The 26,105-nt window shown below is 45.5% G+C and overlaps 1 protein-coding gene across 6 annotated transcripts in view; it reads left to right on the top strand.

Moving 5' to 3' along the window:
- Positions 1-84: 84 nt before the first annotated feature.
- chd3 (chromodomain helicase DNA binding protein 3) overlaps positions 85-26,105 on the top strand; it is a 47,122-nt gene continuing 21,101 nt past the window's right edge. For 3 of the 6 annotated variants that reach the window (XM_056442197.1, XM_056442192.1, XM_056442193.1), the window contains exons 1-28: positions 85-4,423; positions 6,918-7,045; positions 7,125-7,307; positions 7,382-7,506; positions 9,955-10,196; positions 10,452-10,588; positions 10,696-10,831; positions 10,954-11,132; positions 11,718-11,987; positions 13,359-13,562; positions 13,649-13,872; positions 15,103-15,234; positions 15,312-15,408; positions 16,671-16,862; positions 16,953-17,153; positions 17,560-17,697; positions 18,142-18,263; positions 19,944-20,117; positions 20,761-20,902; positions 21,258-21,389; positions 21,614-21,731; positions 22,596-22,720; positions 22,806-23,037; positions 23,728-23,912; positions 24,611-24,836; positions 24,993-25,079; positions 25,486-25,571; positions 25,906-26,039. In XM_056442197.1, the coding sequence (XP_056298172.1) occupies positions 4,258-4,423; positions 6,918-7,045; positions 7,125-7,307; positions 7,382-7,506; positions 9,955-10,196; positions 10,452-10,588; positions 10,696-10,831; positions 10,954-11,132; positions 11,718-11,987; positions 13,359-13,562; positions 13,649-13,872; positions 15,103-15,234; positions 15,312-15,408; positions 16,671-16,862; positions 16,953-17,153; positions 17,560-17,697; positions 18,142-18,263; positions 19,944-20,117; positions 20,761-20,902; positions 21,258-21,389; positions 21,614-21,731; positions 22,596-22,720; positions 22,806-23,037; positions 23,728-23,912; positions 24,611-24,836; positions 24,993-25,079; positions 25,486-25,571; positions 25,906-26,039 (4,517 nt within the window). In that variant the 5' untranslated portion in view covers positions 85-4,257. The remainder of the gene's footprint in view (positions 4,424-6,917; positions 7,046-7,124; positions 7,308-7,381; positions 7,507-9,954; positions 10,197-10,451; positions 10,589-10,695; positions 10,832-10,953; positions 11,133-11,717; positions 11,988-13,358; positions 13,563-13,648; positions 13,873-15,102; positions 15,235-15,311; positions 15,409-16,670; positions 16,863-16,952; positions 17,154-17,559; positions 17,698-18,141; positions 18,264-19,943; positions 20,118-20,760; positions 20,903-21,257; positions 21,390-21,613; positions 21,732-22,595; positions 22,721-22,805; positions 23,038-23,727; positions 23,913-24,610; positions 24,837-24,992; positions 25,080-25,485; positions 25,572-25,905; positions 26,040-26,105) is intronic. The other 3 variants (XM_056442194.1, XM_056442195.1, XM_056442196.1) reach the window with 3 other exon arrangements.

A 26,105-nucleotide genomic window follows, 5' to 3' on the forward strand; every position in this document is an offset into this window, starting at 1 on the left:
CCAGATTATACGGAGCATTATGTAATCTAACATTGAGGTTTAGTATGACAATGCACCACAAAGTGAATCATTATTTTACGACACAGAAGCGCATAAGAGGAAGCAAACAACGGAAAGGAAGTCTATTTAAAGAAGTCACTGCTAAAGTTTCACACCAGACCTTTTAATGAACGTTTTTACGATATTTCAAGTCCACGGAAATACAGAGAGTAAAGTATTTTCAAGAAAACCTTTGTAAATGTTCAAGGATATTGGCTCATTGCATTTCCTTTAATCTCACAGGACTCTCCTGAGCCAGTTACTTTAAACACATCAGCTTACATCTTGTTTTATTTTTCCTCATAATTATAATAATTAGCTTTACTCCATATACAAATGAACATTTACAGATGGCAAATGCTATCTAACAAAGTTACGAATACCAGACTAAGTGAGGCTAAAGCAACAAACACTTTGAGTGTATAAAACACATACATTTTATGGCCCGTCAATACAAAATGTGTCATTTGTAAGCGAGAAAGATTGTTCTTATTTCCTCTTTTTTTCAATTCCATCGTCTCACAAGGACACAATGAGGGCCCAGATTTCACGAATTGTTGTATACCTGGTGTATTTGTGATATGTGAAGCCTTTAGTTTGGTTGTACGACAACATAAGGGGATTTAAAATCATGTCTTGTTCAAAAATAAATTGGAGTTCAGATATTATCTTTCCCCAACTTCCCTTTAAACTTTAAAACAGATGTATATACCGATGTTAAAATATGCATAATTTCATAGATAAGAGTATTGCTATGTTATGATGTTAGCGGAGATGATTTGGCATCCCGCCATGCAGCTATTTACTGTACCTGTCCTAAATATTGAATTGTGGAGGATGGTCTTCAATAATTACAGAATTTGACAAAACAACAGAAAGGCTTTTATTCCCAACTAAACATAATAAAAAGAAAAACATTTCTACAGACATAAAAAAATATTTAAAATAAATTGGCCACTTGGTTTCGGAAGAAATAGTTCACCAAAAAAAAGATGTTTAAACATTTTTGTAAGCTTACAAAGCACGATATTCATGTTTTAACCCTCCTGTTACCTTCACATTTACTAACATATTTTACCCTCGGGGTCAATTTGACCCCAGCAATTAAAACCTCCAGAAAATTATTAGAATTAATATTGTTTCCCAAGTTTAAGTGTGAGGTACTTTATGTTTGTTTGTTGACTACCTAAATAGCCCTTTAAATATATAAAAAAGTTGATATTTCTTATATGTTTGACACAGTGAAAAACAGCCTGGGGTCAAATTGACCCCAAAGAACACCGACGTTAAACATTGAATGGGGTCAAATTGATCCTAAAGGTAACAGGAGGGTTAAGTTCATCACCAAAAGAGTTCCATAAATAAAGTCCACAATATGTGTTTTGGTGCGATTTAGTTGGCAGATGGCCTAAAAGTGACTAAAGCTGGGAGTCAACACGGCTCTGATAGATGGCCACCGTCTCTCTGTGGCATGGCCGGCTATTTACACTGTAAGCTCTGCACTGTTTACGTTTGGACTTCTTTTCGGCGATAAAAAAGATTTAAAGGAGGTTGTTTTTGCAGAGATGTGCTAGAACCAGAACAATCTAAAGCAAATCCAACATGATTCAAGTCTCACCGGGTAGAAGGAGCCATATTTGGAACCTAACTGGCTCATATGCAAGAGAATATACCATTACTTTCCCTCCCACGCGCACCACTGCATGATGGTGCTTCAGCCTTATCTGCTCTCCGGGTCTCCTCGGCTCAGGCGGCTCGGCCCTGAAGTGATCACTGGGGGCCGGTGTCTTCCTCTGTGTCACACTGCTTAAAATCTGGGTTAGCTACAGCGCAGCACCCAGGGGGAGGCTCTTTGCCATGTCTCCCTGTCAAATGGACACAGTGTGGGAAGAGAGGAGGGGGGGGGTGCAGACTCAGCACAGAAGTGCAGTGTGTCAGGGCCTGCAGCATAAGAGAGTCCTGGCTACGTTCACCCATTTGTTTTGCATATAGACACATATGCACAGTCATAGCTACACATCCCTCAAGACACATCGGATGCTGTGGGTGACGGCGTATTAAATACAGCAGGCACACAGCCAGTCACCTCTTGCATTGTGTCTCTCGTTGGATCGGACACTAACAAATTCCCCTCTTGTCGCCGGAAGCCGAGCTGGAGTGCCGGCGCAGGCACCTGTTGCAGCAGAGCAGGCGAGGCGTGATAGAAATGCTTGTTTACACGAGAGAGAGAGTGATCGGTGTGAAAACAAAAAGCTGCAGGTGACGGAGTGACGAACACTCGACAGAATGACGAGTGGAGGAAAAAGACAAGGGGAAGCTTCACACACTGTGGCGGCTGCTGTTTTCCTCGTTTTCTTGACGAAAAAAGGCAGAAATGCATTAAAAATCCTGAACGTTCCTAAGATTTATTCCACAAATATCCCATGAAAGTGAGGATACTGTCACTCATAACATAATTATGTGTGTGTTATGTTGCTATATTTTAGCTTGGCAAGCGTTTTTGGTATTTTGTGGGTTGAATTATGTTGTCTAGGTTTCATAGAATACTATTGCAGCGAGCAGCAGCATTTGAATTGCGTGAATATCTTTAAAAAAGAAGACACAACAATACTTACACGCATGCAGTGAGTTCAGGCTCGTTAACTCACTCCTCCAAGTGTTGCTTCATGCCCAGCTGTGTCCAATTAACTGATTGGGTCATTGCTTATGTTGTGGAAAGTAGTCCACATGTGTACATATTTAAGAAGAATATATTTAAAAAAGACCTATTCCATAATGAAAATAATTTTTCTAATTCTTCATTAATGGTCATACTAGCACATCTCATGGTTTTCTGATGTTGGACACGGTTAAAAGCTCCAGGAACACCTCCACAGTGAATGTTTTATCAAGAGTTCTTTTGAGAATTAAGTTTTAATGAACCTTTAAACATATTTATGGAATTTGTAGGATTTAAAGCCCCTTACTGCTAATAAATCAACCGTTGCTGCTTGAGGCGATACATCTAGTCATTATTATAAATATGATTATCACATTGTTATTGCTCATTCACCTGCTTTGTTGTTGCTTTTCATTGACATAGTTGTAATAAAATGCCATAAAACTGGTCAAATGCGATGAAACCATGACCATATCAATTGTTTCTTCCATCGTGGATGCAAACGTTTAAAATCAGATAATTCTTCATATTTCATCTGCCACGCGTTCGCCCGTCTGACCCCGATTTGGTCGTGTGGGTTGAATGTTTCTTTTGTCAGAATAAAAGTGCCCCGAGCAGCCATCGAGGGATTCCCGTGGCCTTACACTGCCTCACAGCCTGCTGCTGATGAGGTTTTATAGAGTTACAAAATAAAAAATAAAATAAAAGGTTTTGTTTTCAACCTCTGCACCAGAGGTGGATAAGGCGCTCTGAGCTGTTTATTATCGTGGTTTATAAAGGGGGGGGGGGGAATATAGTTTGCATACTGTGAATTGTTTCCATCCCCACCACAAGTAGTTAATTTTTAAGCAATACAATCTGATGTAAATCTGGGCATGGCTGCGGCAGATTTTCCCAACCCCCCTCTCTCAATCCCTCCCCAACACTCGCGCACGCACACGCACACTGCTGCTCCACCAAAAATATTTTTTTATACAACGGTGGGGGCTCCGGAGAATATAAGGTGGCCATATTTGATAGATTTGTGTCGGGCTCTGCAATGCAGAGAGAGAGGAAGAGAGAGAAAGAGAAAGAGAGAGAAAGAGAGAGAGAGAGTTGTTGTGTGTGATGTTGCAAGTGACACCGACAACAGGCAAGTTTGATTCGGACTTGGAGGGGGGGGGGAGTAACACACAAGTAACACACAAGTAACAATGTAACTTACATGCAGTCACACACCCCTTTCTCTTGTAACAATGTGTACGTTTTTAAGGAGGGAGGGGGCGCGCACAAGGGAGAAGGAGAGACGGAGAGAGATAGAGAAAAGAGGAGGGGGGTGCGTTCTGAAATAATAGTCAGCCATTTTTTATGTAAGGGGATTTTTTTTCTTATTGGGGGGGTTGTTAAAAAATAAATATAAGAGGGCGGCCATCTTTGTTGCTCTGCCTAGTGTAAAATATTTCAAAACGCCCCCCACTTTTTTTTCCGTGCCGATTTGAATATTAAATAAATATCACACATTCGGGGCAAGAATACGCTTTTTTGAATACGAGGACGGATCCGATGACGGGAATATAATAATGTCCTCTCCTCTCCGGTCCTGTGAGGAAGACGAGGGCATGGTGGTTAATTCCGAAGGAGGCGATTTTGATGAAGAAGACGACGACGGAGACGGAGACCAGAACGCAAGCGACATAAACTCGCCGGCGGCGCCTCGGGAAACTGCAACACCAGCCGCGGCGCCAGGTACGGTAAAGAAAAACCGGCGGAGGAGTCGGGGGCGCGCGCACACCAAATAAAAGCACACTTACAGGCGGTAATATGTCGGTGAACTGGCGTGTTAGAAGTGGCCGGGACCCGCAGTTTGTGCCCCGGTTTCGGTGCAGGTCCAGTACGGTACAGTAGAGACCAGCGAGGAATCGGGTGCGCGCATGAAAAAAAAAAAATACAAAACATACTTACAAGACTAGATTTTTTTTTTGTCATCCAAAGAAAAAGAAAAAAAAGAGGCAGATTTTAGCACCTTAAACGGCGTTAACCCCCCCCCCTTCTCCACACCCCCGTTATTGCACCTATGTGTTGATTTAGGTGCCATGTTTGCAGCTTTAAGAGAGGCAGGGAAGATTTAAAAAGAGAAGACGAGAGCGCGCTTTGAAAATATAAACATTAAACTCCTCTCCAGTTTTGCAACAATGTGCAAAAGACGTGTCCTGTCGTTGTCGTACAGGACACACACGCTCATGTATTTGGTCCCCACTCCGCTTCCTCGTCTCCACAACATCCCGACAAAAGTTTAAACTCAATTTGCCAAGGCTGATTATTTTCTCCCCACAACGTCACAAAAGTCGCTGCATGTTTGTCCCCCTGTACGAATTCCCGCTTTGGCAGCTCGTATAGACTCGGGGGATGTCATGGAAGTGAGCAAGGAAACAAGGTCGCCCTGAAGGGTTAAAAAAAGGGAAAGCTCACGGCAAGAAAGGCTGGCGAAAACATGGACTCCCCTGGCCGGAGGCTACATATATAAATATATATATAGCTATATCTGGAGAGGGCGCGTGTCGCTTTGCAGACATGATAATGTGACAATGTGAACAGCAACTTGCCCCCCTTTGCCCCATGGCCGCTGTGACAGGTCCAAATGGCCCCTGCTGCAGGGCGGAGAGGTGTGACGGTTCTGCTCTTGTAGCTTAGCACACGAGCACTAATTAGCTAAATGCCAGGTTTATTACATGTATTTATGTCCCCCAGAACACGGTGTTTTTGTTAGCTTTGTTGCTCCTCTCAGCAGCAAGCGTGACTGTAGAAAAGAGGGTTGAATGCCGACATGACATTCTGGAAGTTTCTGTGACCGTGGAGCTGCGCGGGGTTGCAGTGAAAGTAAAAGGGTGCAGAAAGTAGTGGTTGGTTAACCACACTGCAACAGTCAAAAAATATAGCAGTGCAGCAGCCTTAAAGGTTTGCAGTTTATCCATGAAAACAAAAAATAACAACAATTATATTTGGGGTTTAGATGCAGATGTGATGGAGCTTTAAAGTGCAGATGTCACACGGGAGAAATGTGAATTAACTCGAGATAAACGGGGGACACGCGCGTGTCATTTCCTCTCTGAATATCTCATCCATGCTTTGTCTGCTAATTGGCTTCCACTCCGGACCCGGCCGCCGCCATGCGGGGCCAGACAGACACATTAGTGTGAGAGCCTCCCGTCGAGGACCGTAACCCCGTCGCGACCTCTGCGCGGCGGTGGTCGCGGTCCCCCGTGTGGGGAGTAAAAGGGAGGAGCGGGGGGGAGCGGAGTCGTTTCAGTTCACCGCACCGCCCGTCCCGCCGGCGGCCTCTGGATCACCGAGCTCTGCGTGCGTGTTGCCGCCGCCCACGGCGCGTCTTCGGCGGTTGCGCGCCTCACGGACAAGCGGGGTTGGTTGTTGAACGGGGTGGGAGTGAGGAGGAGGAGGGGGGGTGGAGGAGGAGGAGGAGGAGGAGGAGGAGGAGCAGCGGGGTGGAGGGCTCACCAACAAAGGCAGACAGACAATAAAAAACCCGACAAAAATAACGTGAGCCTATCAAACAGGCAGTTTGGTCCGGACCGCAGCCCATATTTTGGTTATGCTTTAATGCGTTGCTGCATTTCCCCATTTGTAGCAGTGGATGCTGCTATTTCCTCCATCTCTCTCTCTTTTTCTCCCCACTTCAAGCCAGATCAGGTTGCAGGTTAAATTGCTTTCCCCGTGGTCATGATATTGTACGTGCACGTGCAGAGGAACAACTGGGCCTGGTATTTTAATTTGCAGTGAATGCACAGATACAGTGATGCATTTTTGATATAAGACATTTTTAATAATAATATTTTTCTTATTGTGTTTTCTACACATCATAATTTATGGAAGCGTTGCTGCTTTCTTTGTAAGAAAAGGGTGCAGGTCACACATTTACATCGACAATAAACCAATTATCCCCATGCTATGGAACCCCCGACACCAGCTGTCAAATCGACTTACATCGCTCAGGCAAACTGTATCTAATTTAGCATGTGTCACAATTTAGACAGGGGTCAGAGGTCGCTGCTGCCACTGTGACTATCATGCAGCTTTTGTTGTGTGTAATTATGTTCTGTGGGGATTAGCCGAGTGGGAGGATGCGTTTGAGAAGTTCACTGCTCATCGGATTCGAGTAGCTGTCTCTCTTTCACGCTTTCTTTCTTTCACCCCCACCCCGTCCCTCCTCTGCTTTTTGTCCCAGCCGAAGAGCCCAAGATACCAGACAGAGACGTCCCGTGCAAAAAGAAAGGACGACCGAAGAAAAAGAAGGACACAAAGAAGAAAGACAAAGAGTTGAAACCGGTGAAAGCAAAAAAACGCAAGAAGATTGTAAGTCAGTCGCACTTTGTCTCTCTTTTTCCTTGCCCGCTACACGTTTTAATATACTCCTCTCTCGTCTACTTCACAGGGCACTGATGTAGAGAGAGACTCGGACCGAGAAAGAGACTTCGGAGAGAACTCGGACAGCGTCGTCAGCGACTATGGCTCCGGAGAGAAAAAGAAGAAGAAGAAACATAAAGAAAGGAAGGAGAAGAAAACCAAGAAGAAGAAAAAGGTCGATGGGGACAGCAGCCAAGAGGAAACCATCAAGGTAAAGAACAATACAAATAGTTTAATCCACGACAAGTCCATTACCTTTGGGTTCTGATTGGTGTGTTTTTCCAGCCAATAGAGCAGAAGACGTCAGCGCAGCTGGCGAAGGAGTGGGGTCTGGAGGATGTTGATCATACCTTCACAGAGGAGGACTACAGGGAACTCACCAACTACAAGGCCTTCAGCCAGTTCACGAGGTGCAGCGTCCCTCTCTTGTTTCCACACAGCGTTGACACACACACACACACACACACACACACACACACACACACACACACACACACACACACACACACACACACACAGGTGTTCAATTGGGATTTCAAACAAGCTCTATTTTGATGCTTTTTAATGCACTCTAGCTCTATAATTACATCTAAACTAAGCATCTCAATCATTCCATTGGAAAATATATAATTATTAAATTGAGATGTTAGTTAGTTGAATTAAAGTTCATAGAAAAAAATCAGTTGTTGGTATTTAGTAGTAGTATTAAGTTATATTAGAAGATTTTGATTTAGAATGTATCGCAATTTATAACCAAGTGTTGGAAAAAAAGTCGTTGAATGTGTTAAAGGACTTTTTCTCAAGTACTGTGCTTGAGAAGGATGACATTTTTAAGTACTTGAGTATTTCTGTTTTATGAGGTAAATATTGTACTTTATACTGCATTATTTTGTATGGAACAGCTTTAGATTTGTAAATGAAGTGGAACCTGCAATCACGATGAAGACAAATCCATTTCATCTTATAAATCACATAAATTGCTTTTCTTTTTTGGGAAATAAATACATAAATGGTTTTGGACCTGTAGCTAAACAGCATTTAAAGTTATATCTGGGGCTGCACTCAAAACGTTCGTGGCATTCGTCTGTGCAAAATGACCTGGCGGCGCTAACATAGAAGAGTCTATGTGCCACGGCCCAATTTAACCCCGGCGTGGACCCAGTTATTCTATTTGCTGCAACTCCTGTTGTCACTGACGGCGTTACAGTCATGTTTTGTTCACTCTCAAACACCGTGTTTGTGTTGAAGTAACAATTACGATTAAATTAAAGCCCGAGGGAAGGATTTCAGAAATTAAAGGAAAGTGTTTCTGCTATTGCAGAACTGTAATATTATCCACACTATTCATAATGACAGAGAACGTTGTTTTCCTCCCGCTTAACCCCCCCCGGCTCTCACTTCGTGGAGCGGGATCTTGTTTTATGGTTCTACCTCTCAGGTCGCCCTCTTTGAAATCATGTATTCCTGCGAGCAAACGTGTGCACATGTGCGGTTGCAGTGCACAACACGTCCGTCTGCTGGCGCGCGGTTAAACCTGCCGACACCGCGGTGGAGCTACCGGCAGCACATCGACACAAATACGAGGAGGCGTGGGCTGAAAACAACTCGCCTCTGCCTCCCCCTGGAAGCTGTGTCTTCATCATCGCTGCCGGTTGTGGCTGACTCGCAGCTGCTCTCACTGTGGCGACGTGAAGTCATCCATAAAGCCCTCTGCTCGTGTACGTCGGGGCGTTATTTAGTCGCCTGGCTGTAGTGGAACACTGGATTCCTGTGACTACATTCAATTTACCTTCAGCAAACAATAAAACATCTTTAGTCAATGCAATATACAGAACATTCGGTCCACCACCGCTCGGAGAATTGAGTGAAACCTTCCTGCGTTTTGCTTATGAGGCTTCTCTTTCAAAAGCGTTTTAATAAAAACAGATTAGCGGCAGTGGCACTTACTTTTGCTTTTGGCTCAGCAGCATCTCCCTCACCGCCTAAGGGCAACACACACACACCGGACTCTTTTAAGACTGGCCTAGAAACCTTTTTTATTCAGGAAGGCGTTTATGTCTTTGAGTTGAGTTTTATGACTGGTGTCAACTATTCCTTTTTTATTATAGTTTTGTCTCTTTGGCACTCTGAGGTTATTGATTGAAGAGTGTCACGCACACAAGAAAGGTAGTCCTTTTAACCCTCCTGTTACCTTTACATTTACTTCCATATTTTACCCTCGGGGTCAATTTGACCCCAGCAATTAAAACCTCCAGAAAATTATTCTAATTAATATTGTTTCCCAAGTTTAAGTGTGAGGTACTTTATGTTTGTTTGTTGACTACCTAAATAGCCCTTTAAATATGTAAAAAAGTTGATATTTCTTATATGTTTGACACAGTGAAAAACAGCCTGGGGTCAAATTGACCCCAAAGAACACCGACATTAAACATTGAATGGGGTCAAATTGACCCTAAAGGTAACAGGAGGGTTAAACTTGTGTATTTACTGTGTCGGTGTAATCGTTCAGATTTCTCTTCCTGTTTATGACTTTTAGTTTTTTAGGGAGACTCGTAGGTTCGATATGTGATTAAAGAGCGATTTTACCAAGTTGTCTTCAAACATCGTCCATTATGAATTCCAGTTGATTACCAACATTATTTTAAAAAAAATCGAATAAAATGCATTATTGTAATTATTTGTATTACTTATGGTATTTTTGTAGTTTGGCTTTCTTGAAGAAATGTTACTTTCTTGATTCTTGTTGCTCTGAGTTTGCACTCGTGGTTAAATGCACTTACTGGAAGTCACTTTGGGTTAAAGCGTCTGCTAAACGACATTTAATGTAATAAATGATCCTCGAACTCTCTTCCCCCCAGACCGTTGATCGCCAAGAAGAATCCTAAGATCCCCATGTCGAAGATGATGACCATCCTGGGGGCCAAGTGGAGAGAGTTCAGCACTAACAACCCCTTCAAGGGCAACGCGGCCGCGGTGGTGGCGGCGGCCGCGGCTGCCGCGATCGCCGTCGCCGAGCAGGTCTCTGCAGCGAACGCCTCGCCTCCGCCGCCGCAACCGCCGCCGCAACCGGTCAGAAAGGCCAAGACGAAAGAGGGCAAAGGTCAGAATTCATTCCCCTGTGGACTGTTTGTAATCCAGCAGATGTGATCACACAACTTTAATGTTGACCCCCGAGCATCAGGGCGGTGTGCAGACTGAGAGGCGCATGACACAACAACAGTAACGGTCTTTAACACATGCTGGTGGTTTACACGACAATATGAGATACAGACAAACAGACCTTATTTATTCTCTCCTGTGAAAACAATATACACACGTCTTTGTCTTTCTTATATTTGTGGTACTTTCCATCCAGGCCCTGGCTTTAAAAAGCGCAGTAAAAGTCCTCGAGTGCCAGACAAGAAAAAGGCTGCGGCGGCCAAGGCTAAAAAGATGGCGCCCATCCGCATCAAACTATCGCCGATAGGCGCCAAGAGGAAGAAGAGTTGCTCGGTGAGTATATACACCCCCCTCCCCCTCCCCCCGCCATCTCTTCGATCCAGCTTCTCTTCCACGTTCATAACCCCTTTTTTTTGTTGTTGTCTTTGCCGTCCGGCCAGAGCGAGGACGTGGAGGAGGACGAGTCCGAGCAGGAGGACTCCAGCGTCCACAGCTCGTCCGTTCGCTCCGACAGCTCCGGGCGCGTCAAGAAGAACAAGCCGGGCCGGCCCGCCAAGCGGAAGAAGAAAAGCACAAGTCCGAGCGCGACCTCGACTTTTAAATCATGTTTCCGATAACATTTTTTAAAATGTAAAAAAAAGCACATTTTCATCTATAAATATATCGATTTAACGTCCTTTTTGTGCTGGTGCCTCCAGTCCCGGGGGAGGAGGAGGGGGGCGACGGCTACGAGACGGATCATCAGGACTACTGCGAGGTGTGCCAGCAGGGCGGGGAGATCATCCTGTGCGACACTTGTCCTCGAGCTCACCACCTCGTCTGCCTCGAGCCCGAGCTGGACAAGGCCCCCGAGGGCAAGTGGAGCTGCCCGCACTGCGTGAGTACAACGAGAACGGACGCTGCTTTCTATTTGTGATTTTTTAAATTCACACGTTTATCTGCAAAAGTGTTTTTGTTTGTACCGGATGAAATGAGGCTTTGGTGCTGCATCACATATCTCAGTGGGAAGCATTTAGACAAACACACTCCGGTGATTCATTTAATGAATCTCATTACATTATTAATCACCAGTCCCGAGAAATTGCAGCTTTTTATGATTTTTTCCACCTTTGTGTATGTGATATTGCGTTTGTGAAGCTAAATAAACGGCTCACATGCTGCTTTTATACAGTTTAATACATCATTTTCCTTTTAGATTTATATCTTTAAACTAGCCAAAGGTATTCTTCTAGCTGGAAATGTTGCCATGCCCAAATAAACAATGTTGTTATACCTAGATATGCTCTCTACTGGAACAGTGCTGTGCAAATCTGGTAGATTTCAACGTGCGTTCTCCTCCTCGTTCTTATGTTTTCAGTCTCATATTCAGAGGCAATAAAACTCCATCACTTTCACTTGGCTCCACCTCGACGGTTAATGAATCCACTCGGATGTTTCTTCCGTCCCGTTCCTTCCCTCCCAGGAAAAAGAGGGAATCCAGTGGGAAGCAAAGGACGAGGACTTTGAGGACTTCGAGGAGGAGAGCGAGGACAAAGTGATATCCGAGGTCAGCGTCGGGGTCCCCGTCGAGGTGGAGGACGAGGACGACGACCACATGGAGTTCTGTCGGGTGTGTAAAGACGGGGGGGAACTGTTGTGCTGCGACACCTGCACCTCCTCCTACCACATCCACTGCCTCAACCCGCCGCTGCCAGAGATCCCCAACGGAGAGTGGCTGTGTCCGCGATGCACGGTGAGCAGCTCCTGTTGTACTGCACGCCCCTCCCAGTGCTCCCTCCATCTAGTTATGCATCACTTATTGGTGTATAGGATGGAAGTACATTTGGGTCACTTAGAAAAAGAAGAAAAAAAGTAGAAATGTCCTTATTTTCAAAGTAAAGCACTGTTTTTTTTCAATGAAGATAACATTAAATTAATCATAAATACACTCTATATATTGTTAATTTGGTAAATGACTATTTTCTGGTTTTTAGTGAAGTCTCTACATCGGTTTATAGAGACCCACCTCCAGTGTTCTAATGGTACATTGTGTTATCGCCTTAGAAGACTAACGGAGGGGTATAAAACCCTTGAAAACCCTTTTTATGTGAGCGCAGCTGAAAACAGTTATGCTGGTGAGAGAAGCTCTAAAACTGGCCTTCCTTTGAGCCACAAGTTTGAGAAACAAAATTAATATTTCAAATAAAAGTTATTATTTCTAACCTTCTCAATGTCTTGACTATATTTTATATTCATTTTGCAATTAATTTGATAAATAAAAGTGTGAGTTTTCATGGAAAACACGAAATTGTCTGGGTGACCCCAAACTCTTGAACTGTAGTGAACTTATTATTCAACTGTGGGGAAGACTGTTTGGGACTATGGATCTGACTTGGTCCGCCCTGATACTGGGCGGATACCTGGGCTTTGGGTACCAGCTGATACAGAGTGCGGGTCCAATAGCAGTATTTTATTAATAAGCTGCCTCAACTGTGTGGAAGTGACTGACATCATTCATATGTCACTGACATAAACACTGCTTTCCCACCTAAAGTAGACACATTTTTTAAAATCCATAATACGCTTAAAATGCAAAGATTTTGGACATTAACATTTTTAGTTCGTCAAAATAACTATAATTGTGATTTGTGCCCCCCAAGGATCCTTTAACCCTCCTGTTACCTTAGGGTCAATTTGACCCCATTCAATGTTTAACGTCGGTGTTCTTTGGGGTCAATTTGACCCCAGGCTGTTTTTCACTGTGTCAAACATATTAGAAATATCAACTTTTTTATATATTTAAATTGCTATTTGGGTAGTCAACAAACAAACATAAAGTACCTCACACTTAAACTTGGAAAACAATATTAATTCTAATAATTTTCTGGAGGTTTTAATTGCTGGGGTCAAATTGACCCCAAGGGTAAACTATGTCAGTAAATATAAAGGTAACAGGAGGGTTAAACATTGAATGGGGTCAAATTGACCCTAAGGTAACAGGAGGGTTAAAAATCTCTCTTATATGAGAGAAAGTCACAAAAAAAATTAATTCACTGTATGAAGCCCAAACAACAACAGCAACAACAACAACGCATTCCTTATATCCCTTGTCTTCTCCCTCTAGTGTCTGCCAATCAAAGGGCGAGTCCAGAAGATCCTCCACTGGCGATGGGGCGACCCTCCGCCCCCCATCCCCATCCCCACCGCTCCTGACGCTCCGCCCGATGCCCCCCCGCCGCCACCATTGAAGGGCCGAGCCGACAGGGAGTTCTTCGTCAAGTTGATGGGGCAGTCCTACTGGCACTGCACCTGGGTCACTGAGCTGCAGGTGAGAGAGAGAGAAAGGATGCAAAGCTATCGTCCAATCGAGTCGAGAGCATATTTTGTTCTCCATCCTTCTCTTCCTCCTTCCAGGTCGAGATCTTCCACTCTGTGATGCACAGAAACTACCAGAGGAAGACGGACATGGACGAGCCTCCCTGCCTGGATTACGGGTCGGGCGCGGAGGACGAGAACGCCGTGGGAAAGAACGAGAAGAGGAGGGCCAAGGACCCCCAGTACGCCATCATGGAAGACAAGTACTACAAATATGGCATCAAGCCCGAGTGGATGATGATCCACCGCATCATCAACTACAGGTGAGGTTTGCGTGTGAGCAGCTCGTAACCGGTCTTCTTCTTCTTCATGTTGGAGATCTTAAAGGGGAACTTCGGTTTCTTTCAACCTGGAGCGTATTTCCACTTTTTGCCTCAGTGACTAATGGGGAAAACTATTTTATTAACTGCTCCAGAATTGAGGGAGAACGCTGCGGCTGCAAAACGGGCTGCTGTGTAATCAATTGGGGCGATTCGGCATCGCCAATTAATGTCGATTAAAAGTATACTCGTTTCTGCCGCTGTCCGGCTCACATCGTTATTACGGAAAGGACTACAGCCCGTTTATAAGGACTCGTGTTTACCCTGTTTGTCGAGGCAATGAATCAAGAGAGAAGTAAGGTTATTTTATCATATTATTTCATATAATCTAGCTTCTTTCTGCAAACCGGAGGAGTCGCCCCCTGCTGGCCAGTAGTGATATTGCAAGTTAAATGACACGCAGGCTGCCGCCCGGAAAAAAGGACGGTTCCGAGAAATAAAACGGTTTTCTTTAACTTCCGCTTGATCCCGTCTGTTTGTTGTTGTGTCGCGTGACTCGTTGCCCGAGAGAGAAGCGGCGGTGTTGTCGGTCTGTTGTGTTGGAGATCAGAGACCGGAGCTTAGTCCGATCCGAGAGATTTACAATGTCGTGCTAGAGTATTTAACTCATTTCCACATTCCACATCCGGCGGGATTTCAAAACGAGACCTCTCGTTGAGCGAGACTCGGAGAGACGCAATAACGAGTAGACTGGGTCGACCGAAAGGGGAAGAAGAACGCTTTATTTATCAGAACAATCTGATCCTGTCGCAGGGAAAGAAAACAAGCGCAGCTCGTATGTTTCTTTTGCTTTTTATAGCTTTTTAATGTCTTTATCGAATTGATTTATTTAGCTTTTGTTTTATTGCCTCGTGTCTTGCTTCTGCTGTGCTTTGACTACCTTTATAATCTCTGTTTTTAAAGGTGCTATATGAATGAACTTTTTTATTATCATGATTATTATTACATTCCCTAGCAGCTCGTCTACCAGTCGGCCTTTTATTACCTCAAAGAAAGCCACGCGATACGTCTTCAGCTCCTGAGAAGCGTTGCTATTGATTCATAAGACGAGCCGCGCGATTGATTCACATCTCGAAACATAACTCATTGCAGGTGGCAGGATTTTTTTGTTTTTTGGGGCTTGTTGAAGTGCAATCATTCAAACTCTGTGCTGTCCTTGTGTGCCCCTGGCAGCGTGGATAAGAAGGCGACGTACCACTACCTGGTCAAGTGGAGAGACCTGACCTATGACCAGTGCACCTGGGAGAGAGATGACCTGGACATCCCCGACTTTGCTACTTACAAAGGCAACTACTGGAGACACAGGTGGGAGCGGGAGGCGTCTGCCCAGGAGCTCGTTCGTCACTCGTCTGTTTGACTCACCGCCACTTCCTTTGCAACAGAGATGCGACAACGAAGGAGGACGCGGAGAAACCCCGGAGGATGAGGAGCAAGACCCAGGAGGGCGAAGAGGAGCCTCTGGCCTCTCCGGTAACTGATGTGAGTCTTCTGTAGTGTTGGTGTCATGACTTCTCTCCCTACTCCTCCCTCTCTCTCTCCCTACTCCTCCCTCTCTTTCTCTCTCTATCCCTACTCCTCATCTCTCTCTCCTCCTCTCTCCCTACTCCTCCCTCTCTTTCTCTCTCTAACCCTACTCCTCATCTCTCTCCCTACTCCTCCCTCTCTCTCCTCCTCTCTCCCTACTCCTCCCTCTCTTTCTCTCTCTATCCCTACTCCTTATCTCTCTCTCTCCTCCTCTCGCCCTCCTCCTCTCTCTCTCTCTCTCCCTCTGTCTTTCTGTCTCCCGACTCCTCATCTCTCCCTCCTCCTCCCTCTCTCTCTCTCTCTCCCTCTGTCTTTCTCTCTTCCGACTCCTCATCTCTCCCTCCTCCTCCCTCTCTCTCTCTCTCCCTCTCTCTGTCCCTACTCCTTGTCTCTCTCCCTACTCCTCTCTACTTCCTCCTCCTTCTTTCGCTCTCTCTGTCTTTCTCTCTCCTCCTATCTCTCCCCCTCATCCCTCTCTCCCTCCTTGTCTCCCCCCCCTCTATCTCTCTCCCCCCTCTCTCTCATCCTCTCTCTCTCTCCCTACTCCTCGTCTCTCTATCTCCTCCTCTCTCCCGCCTCCTCCCTCTCTCTTTCTCTCTCCCTCTCTCTCTCCCTCCTCCTCATCTCTCTATTCTCCTCCTCTCTCCTTCCTCTTCCCTCTCTCTCGCTCCCTTCGTCTTTTGTCTCTCCCTACTCCCCGTCTCTCTCTCTCCTCCTCTCTCCCACCTCCTCCCTCTCTCTCTCTCTCTCCCTACTCCTCATCTCTCTCTTCTCCTCCTCTCTCCCGCCTCCTCCCTGTCTCTCTCTCTCTCCCTACTCCTCATCTCTCTCTCATCCTCTCTCTCTCCCTACTCCTCATCTCTCTTCTCCTCCGCTCGCCCTCCTCCTCCCTCTCTCTCGCTCCCTTTGTCTTTCGTCTCTCCCTACTCCTCGTCTCTCTCCCTCCTCCTTCATCCATGTTGTAAAATGAGGGATTTTCTTTTAAATGTACTTATCCTGACGCATACTGCTTTACTACCTGTTCCATATAAGATTAACTTATATTTTCTTTCAATAAAATGTCCAATACATTTTCAAAAGACTAATATAACTACCTTGAATTGATGAATGCAAATGTTAACTTGACTCATATAACACTGTAATATCGTGGTACTTCTCATACTGTAAACTACAATAAATGAAGATAACTTTTCCCGCACTTTCTTCTCTCCGTCCAGCCAACGATAAAATACGAGGAGCAGCCCGACTTTGTCACGTCGACCGGCGGGACGCTGCACCTGTACCAGCTGGAGGGTCTGAACTGGCTCCGGTTCTCCTGGGCTCAGGGCACAGACACCATCCTGGCCGACGAGATGGGCCTCGGCAAGACCATCCAGACCATCGTCTTCCTCTACTCGCTCTTCAAAGAGGTACCGGAGCCTCCCCGCGGCCTCGTTATCGTCCTCTCTGGTTTCCCCCGAAGCGCCGCGTGAATGGCCTGCTCCTCTTCCGTCCCTCAGGGCCACACCAAAGGTCCGTTCCTGGTCAGCGCTCCGCTCTCCACCATCATCAACTGGGAGAGGGAGTTTGAGATGTGGGCGCCCAACTTCTACGTGGTGACGTACACGGGAGACAAGGACAGCCGAGCCGTCATCAGAGAGAACGAGTTCTCCTTCGACGACACGGCCGTCAAGGGAGGGAAGAGGGCCTTCAAACTGAGGGTGAGGAAGGAGGGAGGGAAGGAGGGATGGTGTGGATAGAAGAACGATTATCCTGTACTATTTAATTTACATTTTTGTGTGTAATCGTGTTGTCATTGGAGGATTATGTCATGTTATTGTTTTATAGGATTCCGGGCAAGATGTGAAGAGGTAATATTTATATTGTATTGATAGTAGAAACTATTCTAATTAATATTGTGATATGCATTGTATGTAAGCTCTGAGACATTGGGAACAAACAAGATTATTTGGATCTCCTTTTCAATTAATTTTCCAAATTCAAACCTCTCTCAAAGAGTTACACACGAACCACCGTAATACAAAGAAACGCACGATTAAATAATCTTAATATAATATATAACATCCTGTCCTCCTTCCTCTCCTGTGTGTTCTCTCCGTCCTGCAGAGAGACGCTCCGATCAAGTTCCACGTGCTGCTGACCTCCTATGAGCTGGTGACCATCGACCAGACGGCGCTCAAGTCCATCGACTGGGCGTGTCTGGTGGTGGACGAGGCCCACCGCCTCAAGAACAACCAGTCCAAGGTGCTGTAGCCAGTGTGTGTGTGTGTGTGTGTGTGTGTGTGTGTGTGTGTGTACATGGAAACATCAGTCCTGTTATAAGATTTATTACATAACAGCTTAAAGATAAAGAGCCTTACAATTGGTGTTTTAAAGAATTGTGTGAAGTTTCACAGTTGAAAAATATACATGTCAGCGCCCTCTGGTGGACAAACTATGTCATGGCAACACTTTATTAAGAACATATTTCTGCAGGTTCTTGTTACTTAATTAAAATTAACTTTATTATGCTATAACAATGAATCTATACGGCTATTAAAACATTGAAATCAGTAGTGGAGTTATCGTAGTACAATGAGAATGAATAATTTAATAGTGCTGCTTTTACGTGCAATGAGGAAAAGAAAAATATTGTTAATCATGAATGAAATAATTTCAGATGTTTGAGTTTTTTTATTGTCGTTGCAGTTTTTCAGGCGTCTGAACGACTATAAGATCGACCACAAGCTGCTGATGACTGGAACTCCTCTCCAGAACAACCTGGAGGAGCTGTTTCACCTGCTCAACTTCCTCACACCGAACCGCTTCAAGTAGGACTTCTCACACACACACACACACACACTCACACGCACACACATAAGACACTTAAACACAACTACACACCACGGATGTTTGCTGCTGGAGCGAATTACGAATGAGCATTCTTCTATATACCGGATATCTTTCTTTCCCTTTTCTTTTATAATTGAATTGATGCAGTCAGATAATAATACTCGTGATTTGAACCAATGACCCAGAGATACCGGTGTTACCAGTCCTTCACCCAGTCCTCCACCCAGTCCTCCACCCAGTCCACCACCCAGTCCTCCACCCAGTCCTTCACCCAGTCCTCCACCCAGTCCTTCACCCAGTCCTCCACCCAGTCCTTCACCCAGTCCTCCACCCAGTCCTCCACCCAGTCCTCCACCCAGTCCTCCACCCAGTCCTTCACCCAGTCCTCCACCCAGTCCTCCACCCAGTCCTCCACCCAGTCCTTCACCCAGTCCTCCACCCAGTCCTCACCCAGTCCTCCACCCAGTCCTCCACCCAGTCCTTCACCCAGTCCTCCACCCAGTCCTCCACCCAGTCCTCCACCCAGTCCTTCACCCAGTCCTCCACCCAGTCCTCCACCCAGTCCTCCACCCAGTCCTCCACCCAGTCCTCCACCCAGTCCTCCACCCAGTCCTCCACCCAGTCCTCCACCCAGTCCTTCACCCAGTCCTCCACCCAGTCCTCCACCCAGTCCTCCACCCAGTCCTCCACCCAGTCCTCCACCCAGTCCTTCACCCAGTCCTCCACCCAGTCCTCCACCCAGTCCTTCACCCAGTCCTCCACCCAGTCCTCCACCCAGTCCTCCACCCAGTCCTCCACCCAGTCCTTCACCCAGTCCTTCACCCAGTCCTTCACCCAGTCCTCCACCCAGTCCTCCACCCAGTCCTTCACCCAGTCCTCCACCCAGTCCTCCACCCAGTCCTCCACCCAGTCCTCCACCCAGTCCTTCACCCAGTCCTCCACCCAGTCCTCACCCAGTCCTCCACACAGTCCTCCACCCAGTCCTCCACCCAGTCCTCCACCCAGTCCTCCACCCAGTCCTCCACCCAGTCCTCCACCCAGTCCTCCACCCAGTCCTTCACCCAGTCCTCCACCCAGTCCTCCACCCAGTCCTCCACCCAGTCCTTCACCCAGTCCTTCACCCAGTCCTCCACCCAGTCCTCCACCCAGTCCTCCACCCAGTCCTCCACCCAGTCCTCCACCCAGTCCTCCACCCAGTCCTTCACCCAGTCCTCCACCCAGTCCTTCACCCAGTCCTCCACCCAGTCCTCCACCCAGTCCTTCACCCAGTCCTCCACCCAGTCCTCCACCCAGTCCTCCACCCAGTCCTCCACCCAGTCCTCCACCCAGTCCTCCACCCAGTCCTTCACCCAGTCCTCCACCCAGTCCTCCACCCAGTCCTCCACCCAGTCCTTCACCCAGTCCTTCACCCAGTCCTCCACCCAGTCCTTCACCCAGTCCTTCACCCAGTCCTTCACCCAGTCCTCCACCCAGTCCTTCACCCAGTCCTCCACCCAGTCCTCCACCCAGTCCACCACCCAGTCCTCCACCCAGTCCTTCACCCAGTCCTCCACCCAGTCCTTCACCCAGTCCTCCACCCAGTCCTCCACCCAGTCCTCCACCCAGTCCTCCACCCAGTCCTCCACCCAGTCCTTCACCCAGTGCATCTCTCTGTCCAGTAACCTTGAAGGCTTCCTGGAAGAGTTTGCCGACATCTCCAAGGAGGACCAGATCAAGAAGCTCCACGACCTGCTGGGGCCGCACATGCTGCGCAGGCTGAAGGCCGACGTCTTCAAGGACATGCCGTCCAAGACCGAGCTGATCGTCCGAGTGGATCTGAGCCCGATGCAGAAGTACGACACACGTCTCCCTCTAGCTTACGTTTTATACGCGAAGACACCGTGAAGTTAACAGTGGAGGAGTTTTAGCACTTTTTAAATTTCTAGTTCGGTTGAGAATTTGGTTGCTAAGAGGTTTCTTTTTCTTCATCGATGATAAAATGTTACAGTTTTTTCAACACTTCTTGAATGATTATGTTTTAGATTATTTAAAGGGGTTGATTTGTCAAAAATAGTGCCTGAAACAAGTCCTCACAAATGGATGTTATTGTTTGCATTTTGAACCACGCCTATTAGAAATGGGTAATATTATTAATTTAATAGACATTACCATGTCCCATATTTAAAATGTCATTGATGAATACAATTTTATTTATTTAATCAATCATAAATCCTCTATTTTCCACTGATTAAGGTGGTTGAAAGTGATTTATAGCTATTTGTATATTAATATTTTGCAGTAAATATAAAATATATAATCTTGAAATAATTACAACTCTTTAGGATTTTTTCATTTGGAAAGTAAAAATTGATGGTGGAGAAAATAAAAATGAAGGACATTTATCTCATGTACCTTGTGATAGATGATTTGATGTTGAATATGTAACGTCACTGAGGTTATTATGTCATCACCTGTCTCAATGTTTTTAAAATACAGGAAATATTACAAGCTGATTCTGACCAAGAACTTTGAGGCTCTGAACTCGAAAGGTGGAGGAAACCAGGTCTCCCTGCTCAACATCATGATGGACCTAAAGAAGTGCTGCAACCACCCCTACCTCTTCCCCGTCGCCTCCATCGTGAGAACAGACACACACACACACACACACACACTCACACACACTCTTCTTGTCCGAGACAGTAACACAAGCCCTCTGTAGCCAGTTATGATGCTTCAGTAGAAATACAACAGAAGAAAACCAATGACGGTCCTCCATTATCTGGGAGTGTTTCACTTCTTTTCAAACCATCTGCTTTGATTTACTCCTGAATTGCAGAACAGCGACACCTTGTGGTGGCGTCCAGTAGTGCTGTTCTAGTCATGTGTACTTTCAAGATGTAGCATCTGGTTAAAAATCACAGATGAGATGCAGACAGTAATTTGTTCTGTGTGTGTGTGTGTGTGTGTGTGTGTGTGTGTGTGTGTGTGTGTAGGAAGCTCAAAGAACTCCAAACGGTGCTTACGAGGGGTCGGCCCTCATTAAGGCCTCTGGGAAACTGACGCTGATGCAGAAGATGCTGAGGAAACTCAAAGATCAGGGCCACCGAGTATTGGTCTTCTCACAGGTACACACTCACATGGACACACATAGATAGCATGCTTGAACACACACACACACACACACACACATACACACTCACACGCCAGATGGCCACCTCCCTTCACAGATGTTCAGTCCCATGACACCTCTGAGCAGCCGACTGATCGCAGCTGTGCGTGATTAAAGATGAAAAAAAAACCTGCACACACATGACTGGTCATTCTCTTTCTTTCTCTCCTCCGCGTGTAGATGACTAAATTGTTGGATTTACTAGAAGATTTCCTGGACCATGAAGGTTACAAGTATGAAAGGATCGATGGAAGCGTCACAGGGGCGATGAGACAAGAGGCCATCGACCGCTTCAACGGTGAGATACCGGACGCTGTGCACTCAGACAAGCTGCAGTACGACACCTCAAACTGCACTTTGTTCCCCTCGGTAGTTCCCTAAAACTGAAATATTATATTTTACTTTCCAAGAAGATGTTGTTTAAAGTCAGCGGACTGCTGCGCTCACTAAACAAGCGCTATCTAAACAGCAGAACTTCCTGTTTCTTCAAAATAAGAGTTCCTTCCAAACCATAAAATCAAGCTCGCTGGGCTTGATTTTAGACCTCCGACCTGTATTTCTTTGTTAGATTGTTTAGAGTGAAACACAAGAGATGATAGATGGTATTAGGAGATGGAGTCGGGCAGTAGGATGGGGACTGTGACGGACGCCAAACTGACATTTTATTCAGAAAGGCGTTTATCTCTTTTTAGTTGACTTTTTTTGTCGAATATTCCTTTGTTATTATAGTTTTAACTATATGCTGGCTCTGTGGCACTCTGAGATTCTTGGAAGAAGAGTGCGTTACAAATAGAATCCATTATTATTATTATTAGTTCAAGGATGAATAGCACTGTGTCGCATGTTGACACATGGCATTTAGTTGTATTGTGAATAATAACAATAAAGTCTTAGGAGGGTGCTGAGGGGGAATGTAAGACATTTGGTTCAATCACAATACTGAATAACATTTTAAATAAACAAAAAAACTCTCTGAATGAAATGAAATAACACAATAGATAGGTTTACCAAAGGGATAAAGTCAAAATCCTCACTCTCTACTGAAGTGAAATCTGTTCGACCACCTTAAAGGTGACGTCAGTGGCATCAATGGACTCCGGTCCTGAAAGAGAAAAGACTAACACGACTGGCTGCTGTTTGTTCTCCGTGTCTCCGCCTGCAGCTCCTGGTGCTTGTCAGTTCTGTTTCCTGCTCTCCACCAGAGCCGGAGGTCTGGGCATCAACTTGGCCACCGCGGACACGGTCGTCATCTTCGACTCCGACTGGAACCCTCACAACGACATCCAGGTACGACACGCCGGCCGCCTCGGGGCCTCGGGACGAGACGAGTCGACCCCGGCATAGAGTTCACGTCTGTTCCCTTTCTTTGCAGGCGTTCAGTCGAGCCCACCGCATCGGGCAGGCCAACAAGGTGATGATCTACCGCTTTGTGACGCGAGCCAGCGTGGAGGAGCGCATCACCCAGGTGGCCAAGAGGAAGATGATGCTGACCCACCTGGTGGTCCGGCCAGGTCTGGGATCCAAAGCCGGCTCCATGAGCAAACAGGAACTGGACGACATCCTCAAGTTTGGAACAGTGGAGCTCTTCAAAGATGAAGTAGAACGTGAGTTTTTATTTATTTATTCCACTTATACACTTTAACACACACTTACAGTACCCTATCTATATCACTGTTATCTGATTGTGCACTTTTATTTTTTACCATTGTAAATTTAAGGTTTAAATTCTTGCACTATGTTGGTATTGTGTATTTTATTCAGTCAATCAATGCAATACAATATTATTCTATATAATATACACAACAGAAAGACTGAAAAGGTATAGGTAGAAGCAAAAATGCTTATATATTCCTATCCTATAAATTATTATAATCAAATAAAAAAGAAAATTAATAGAAAATAAAGAAAATAAGAAATTATATTTATACATATATATATATATATATTTACATACATCTTCCATATGCATACGTTTCAATCACATTTATAACCCTCAAAAATGTTTTTGAAAATAATCCTTTTGAAAAACAAAAACCAGTTGACCATTCTTATATCCATTTTAACGTTGTTCCATGTTGATTGTTGTTGGTTTGTTTGTCTGTCTAATGAACACAAATTCTTCGTGTGTCTAACACATGTAGCAAATAAATGTTTCTTATTCAAACACTCTGATGTCCTTTCATCTTGACACGTTTGGTCTTTCTGTTTTTTAAATAAAAAATGTTGACAAAACTTTATTTGTGAAATGCATCCAATAGAACCAGACAAATATTTCCCCCCTCTTTTTAACTCAGGCATGAAGAACAGCTCGGGGGACAAAGGCGACGACGAGGGCAGCGTGATCCACTACGACAACGTGGCCATCGAGCGGCTGCTGGACCGCAGCCAGGACGCCACGGATGACTCGGAGGTCCAGAACATGAACGAGTACCTCAGCTCCTTCAAAGTGGCCCAGTACATGGTCCGAGAGGAGGATAAGGTGAACAGGATGCGACAATTAATATGAATTCATATTATTTAGTTTATATTTTGTATTAATATCTCCGCGCCTGACTTAATCGAGCTTACTAAAGTTGTATTATAGTCTCTATCTATAGCAACTCCGTCCTCACAGCTTTCATAGGGATTATTTTATCAATAAACTGACAGACAATGAAATATATTTTGATTATAGATTATTTCTGTCAGACATTTCTGAAACAAAAAGGCCAATAATTCACTGGCTAATGCTTTTCAAATGTGGTGATTTATTATTATTTTTGTCTTATGATGATGATGATGATGATATTCCTTTATTCGTCCCACAGTGGGGAAATTTCAAAAATGACAGCAGCAGTGCACATCAGAGCATCAATGAAAATAAATATAAAACACAAAACTAAATCCCCCCAAAAAATACTAATACTAATACTAAATATACAGGGGGAAAATAAAGTAAAGTGCCGAGTTTGCCAGTTTATGTGATGCTGAATCGAAATGTGTTGGGGGGGAAAAAAAGGCAATTCAAAGATGTCAGTTTGGGTTTTGGGAAATTGTGATAGTAATTAATTTAGCCACGTTTGAAAGCTCAGAAAAATAATCGAAGGTTATAAAAAGTCCACCTCTGTCGGGGCCTTTGAGCATCCCGCATTGTTGCTCTCCGTCTGTTTCCACCGTTCACCTTCTCCGTCGCTGCAGGTGGAGGAGGTGGAGCGGGAGATCATCAAGCAGGAGGAGAACGTGGATCCGGATTATTGGGAGAAGCTGTTGCGGCACCACTACGAGCAGCAGCAGGAGGACCTGACCAGCAAGCTGGGCAAAGGCAAGAGGAACCGCAAGCCCGTCAACTACAACGACGCCGCTCAGGAAGACCAAGGTAGGGACTGGGGGCGTGGACCCGGCGCCGTGTGGACCAGTAGCTCAAGTAAGATGGACGATCTCCTGCCAGTTGCTTTCTATCGAACCCTGAATTCACAAAATGAACCGTGAGAAACGTTTAGTCTTGTGTTTTGAGTCGTAAACCTGCACAGTGGACGTGAATGGGCCCGGCCTATTGACAGACCACCGTGTGCTGTTTCAGAGTGGCATGCTGACATTTCAGATAACCAGTCCGAGTATTCAGTGGGCTCCGAGGAGGAGGACGAGGACTTTGACGACCGGCCGGAAGGTAAGGAGAGATCTGAATTCAGGAACACAGTGAACAATGACGGCGGCCACACACACATGCATACATGCACACGCACACTCAGGTCTGTGTTGAATTATGACAAGTTGGAAATGATTTAGTTGTTACAGTTGCCTGGCACGGTCGGGATGCGTCAAATTGCCAAAAATGCAAACCGCCGACCCCTCCATCCCCCTCCCCCTCCCTCCCTCCCCATCCATTCCCTCCATCCCTCCGAACGTTCTGAGGAAATTGCTTGAAGCATTTCAGAAGTCTCAGATTTTCGGGTTGATGCACTGACAAAATACTCTTTTTAATTAAAAGAAAGCTCTCCCAGCTTGTGTTACCCCGTTCTATGTTTTCACCATCGTGTCTGACCGCCCCCCCCCCCCCCCCCTGTTATCTGCAGGTCGAAGACATTCCCGTCGCCAGTTGAGGAATGAGAAGGATAAACCTCTGCCTCCACTTCTGGCCAGAGTGGGAGGCAACCTTGAGGTTTGTACGACTCTCTGGAACCAGTTCCGCTTTCATTTTTTGTGTTTGTTTTATATATTTTGACATTTCTGGAATCTGTTTTTAAACTGAATTTGTGCTCGTAGATATTTTTCTCACAGTACGGATAATAACGGCCGCGCTTCATAATGGCCTGCATTGTTCGAGGTTTACTTTAGCGTTATTAGGCAGTCAAAAAAGAAGGAAGTTGGAGAAATACACGCATGTCTGCAGGAAAATTTGTTTTTTTCTCATCCTGACATTTGAGGTCTTCCAGAATAATAATCAATAACTGTTTAATAAAAGGTCAACACTGAACATACTGTCATCTCGTTAGGTGCTGGGCTTCAACACACGCCAGCGGAAGGCTTTCCTGAACGCGGTGATGCGCTGGGGGATGCCGTCCCAGGACGCGTTCTCCTCTCAGTGGCTGGTCAGAGACCTCAGGGGCAAGTCGGAGAAAGAGTTCAAGTAAGGAGAAAAAAAACACATGAAAGTCTTGATCTATTTCCATCCGTCCCGTAACCACATTCTCAT

This window comes from Pseudoliparis swirei, chromosome 21 (assembly GCF_029220125.1).
Source record: "Pseudoliparis swirei isolate HS2019 ecotype Mariana Trench chromosome 21, NWPU_hadal_v1, whole genome shotgun sequence".
Classification (NCBI taxonomy): domain Eukaryota; kingdom Metazoa; phylum Chordata; class Actinopteri; order Perciformes; family Liparidae; genus Pseudoliparis; species Pseudoliparis swirei.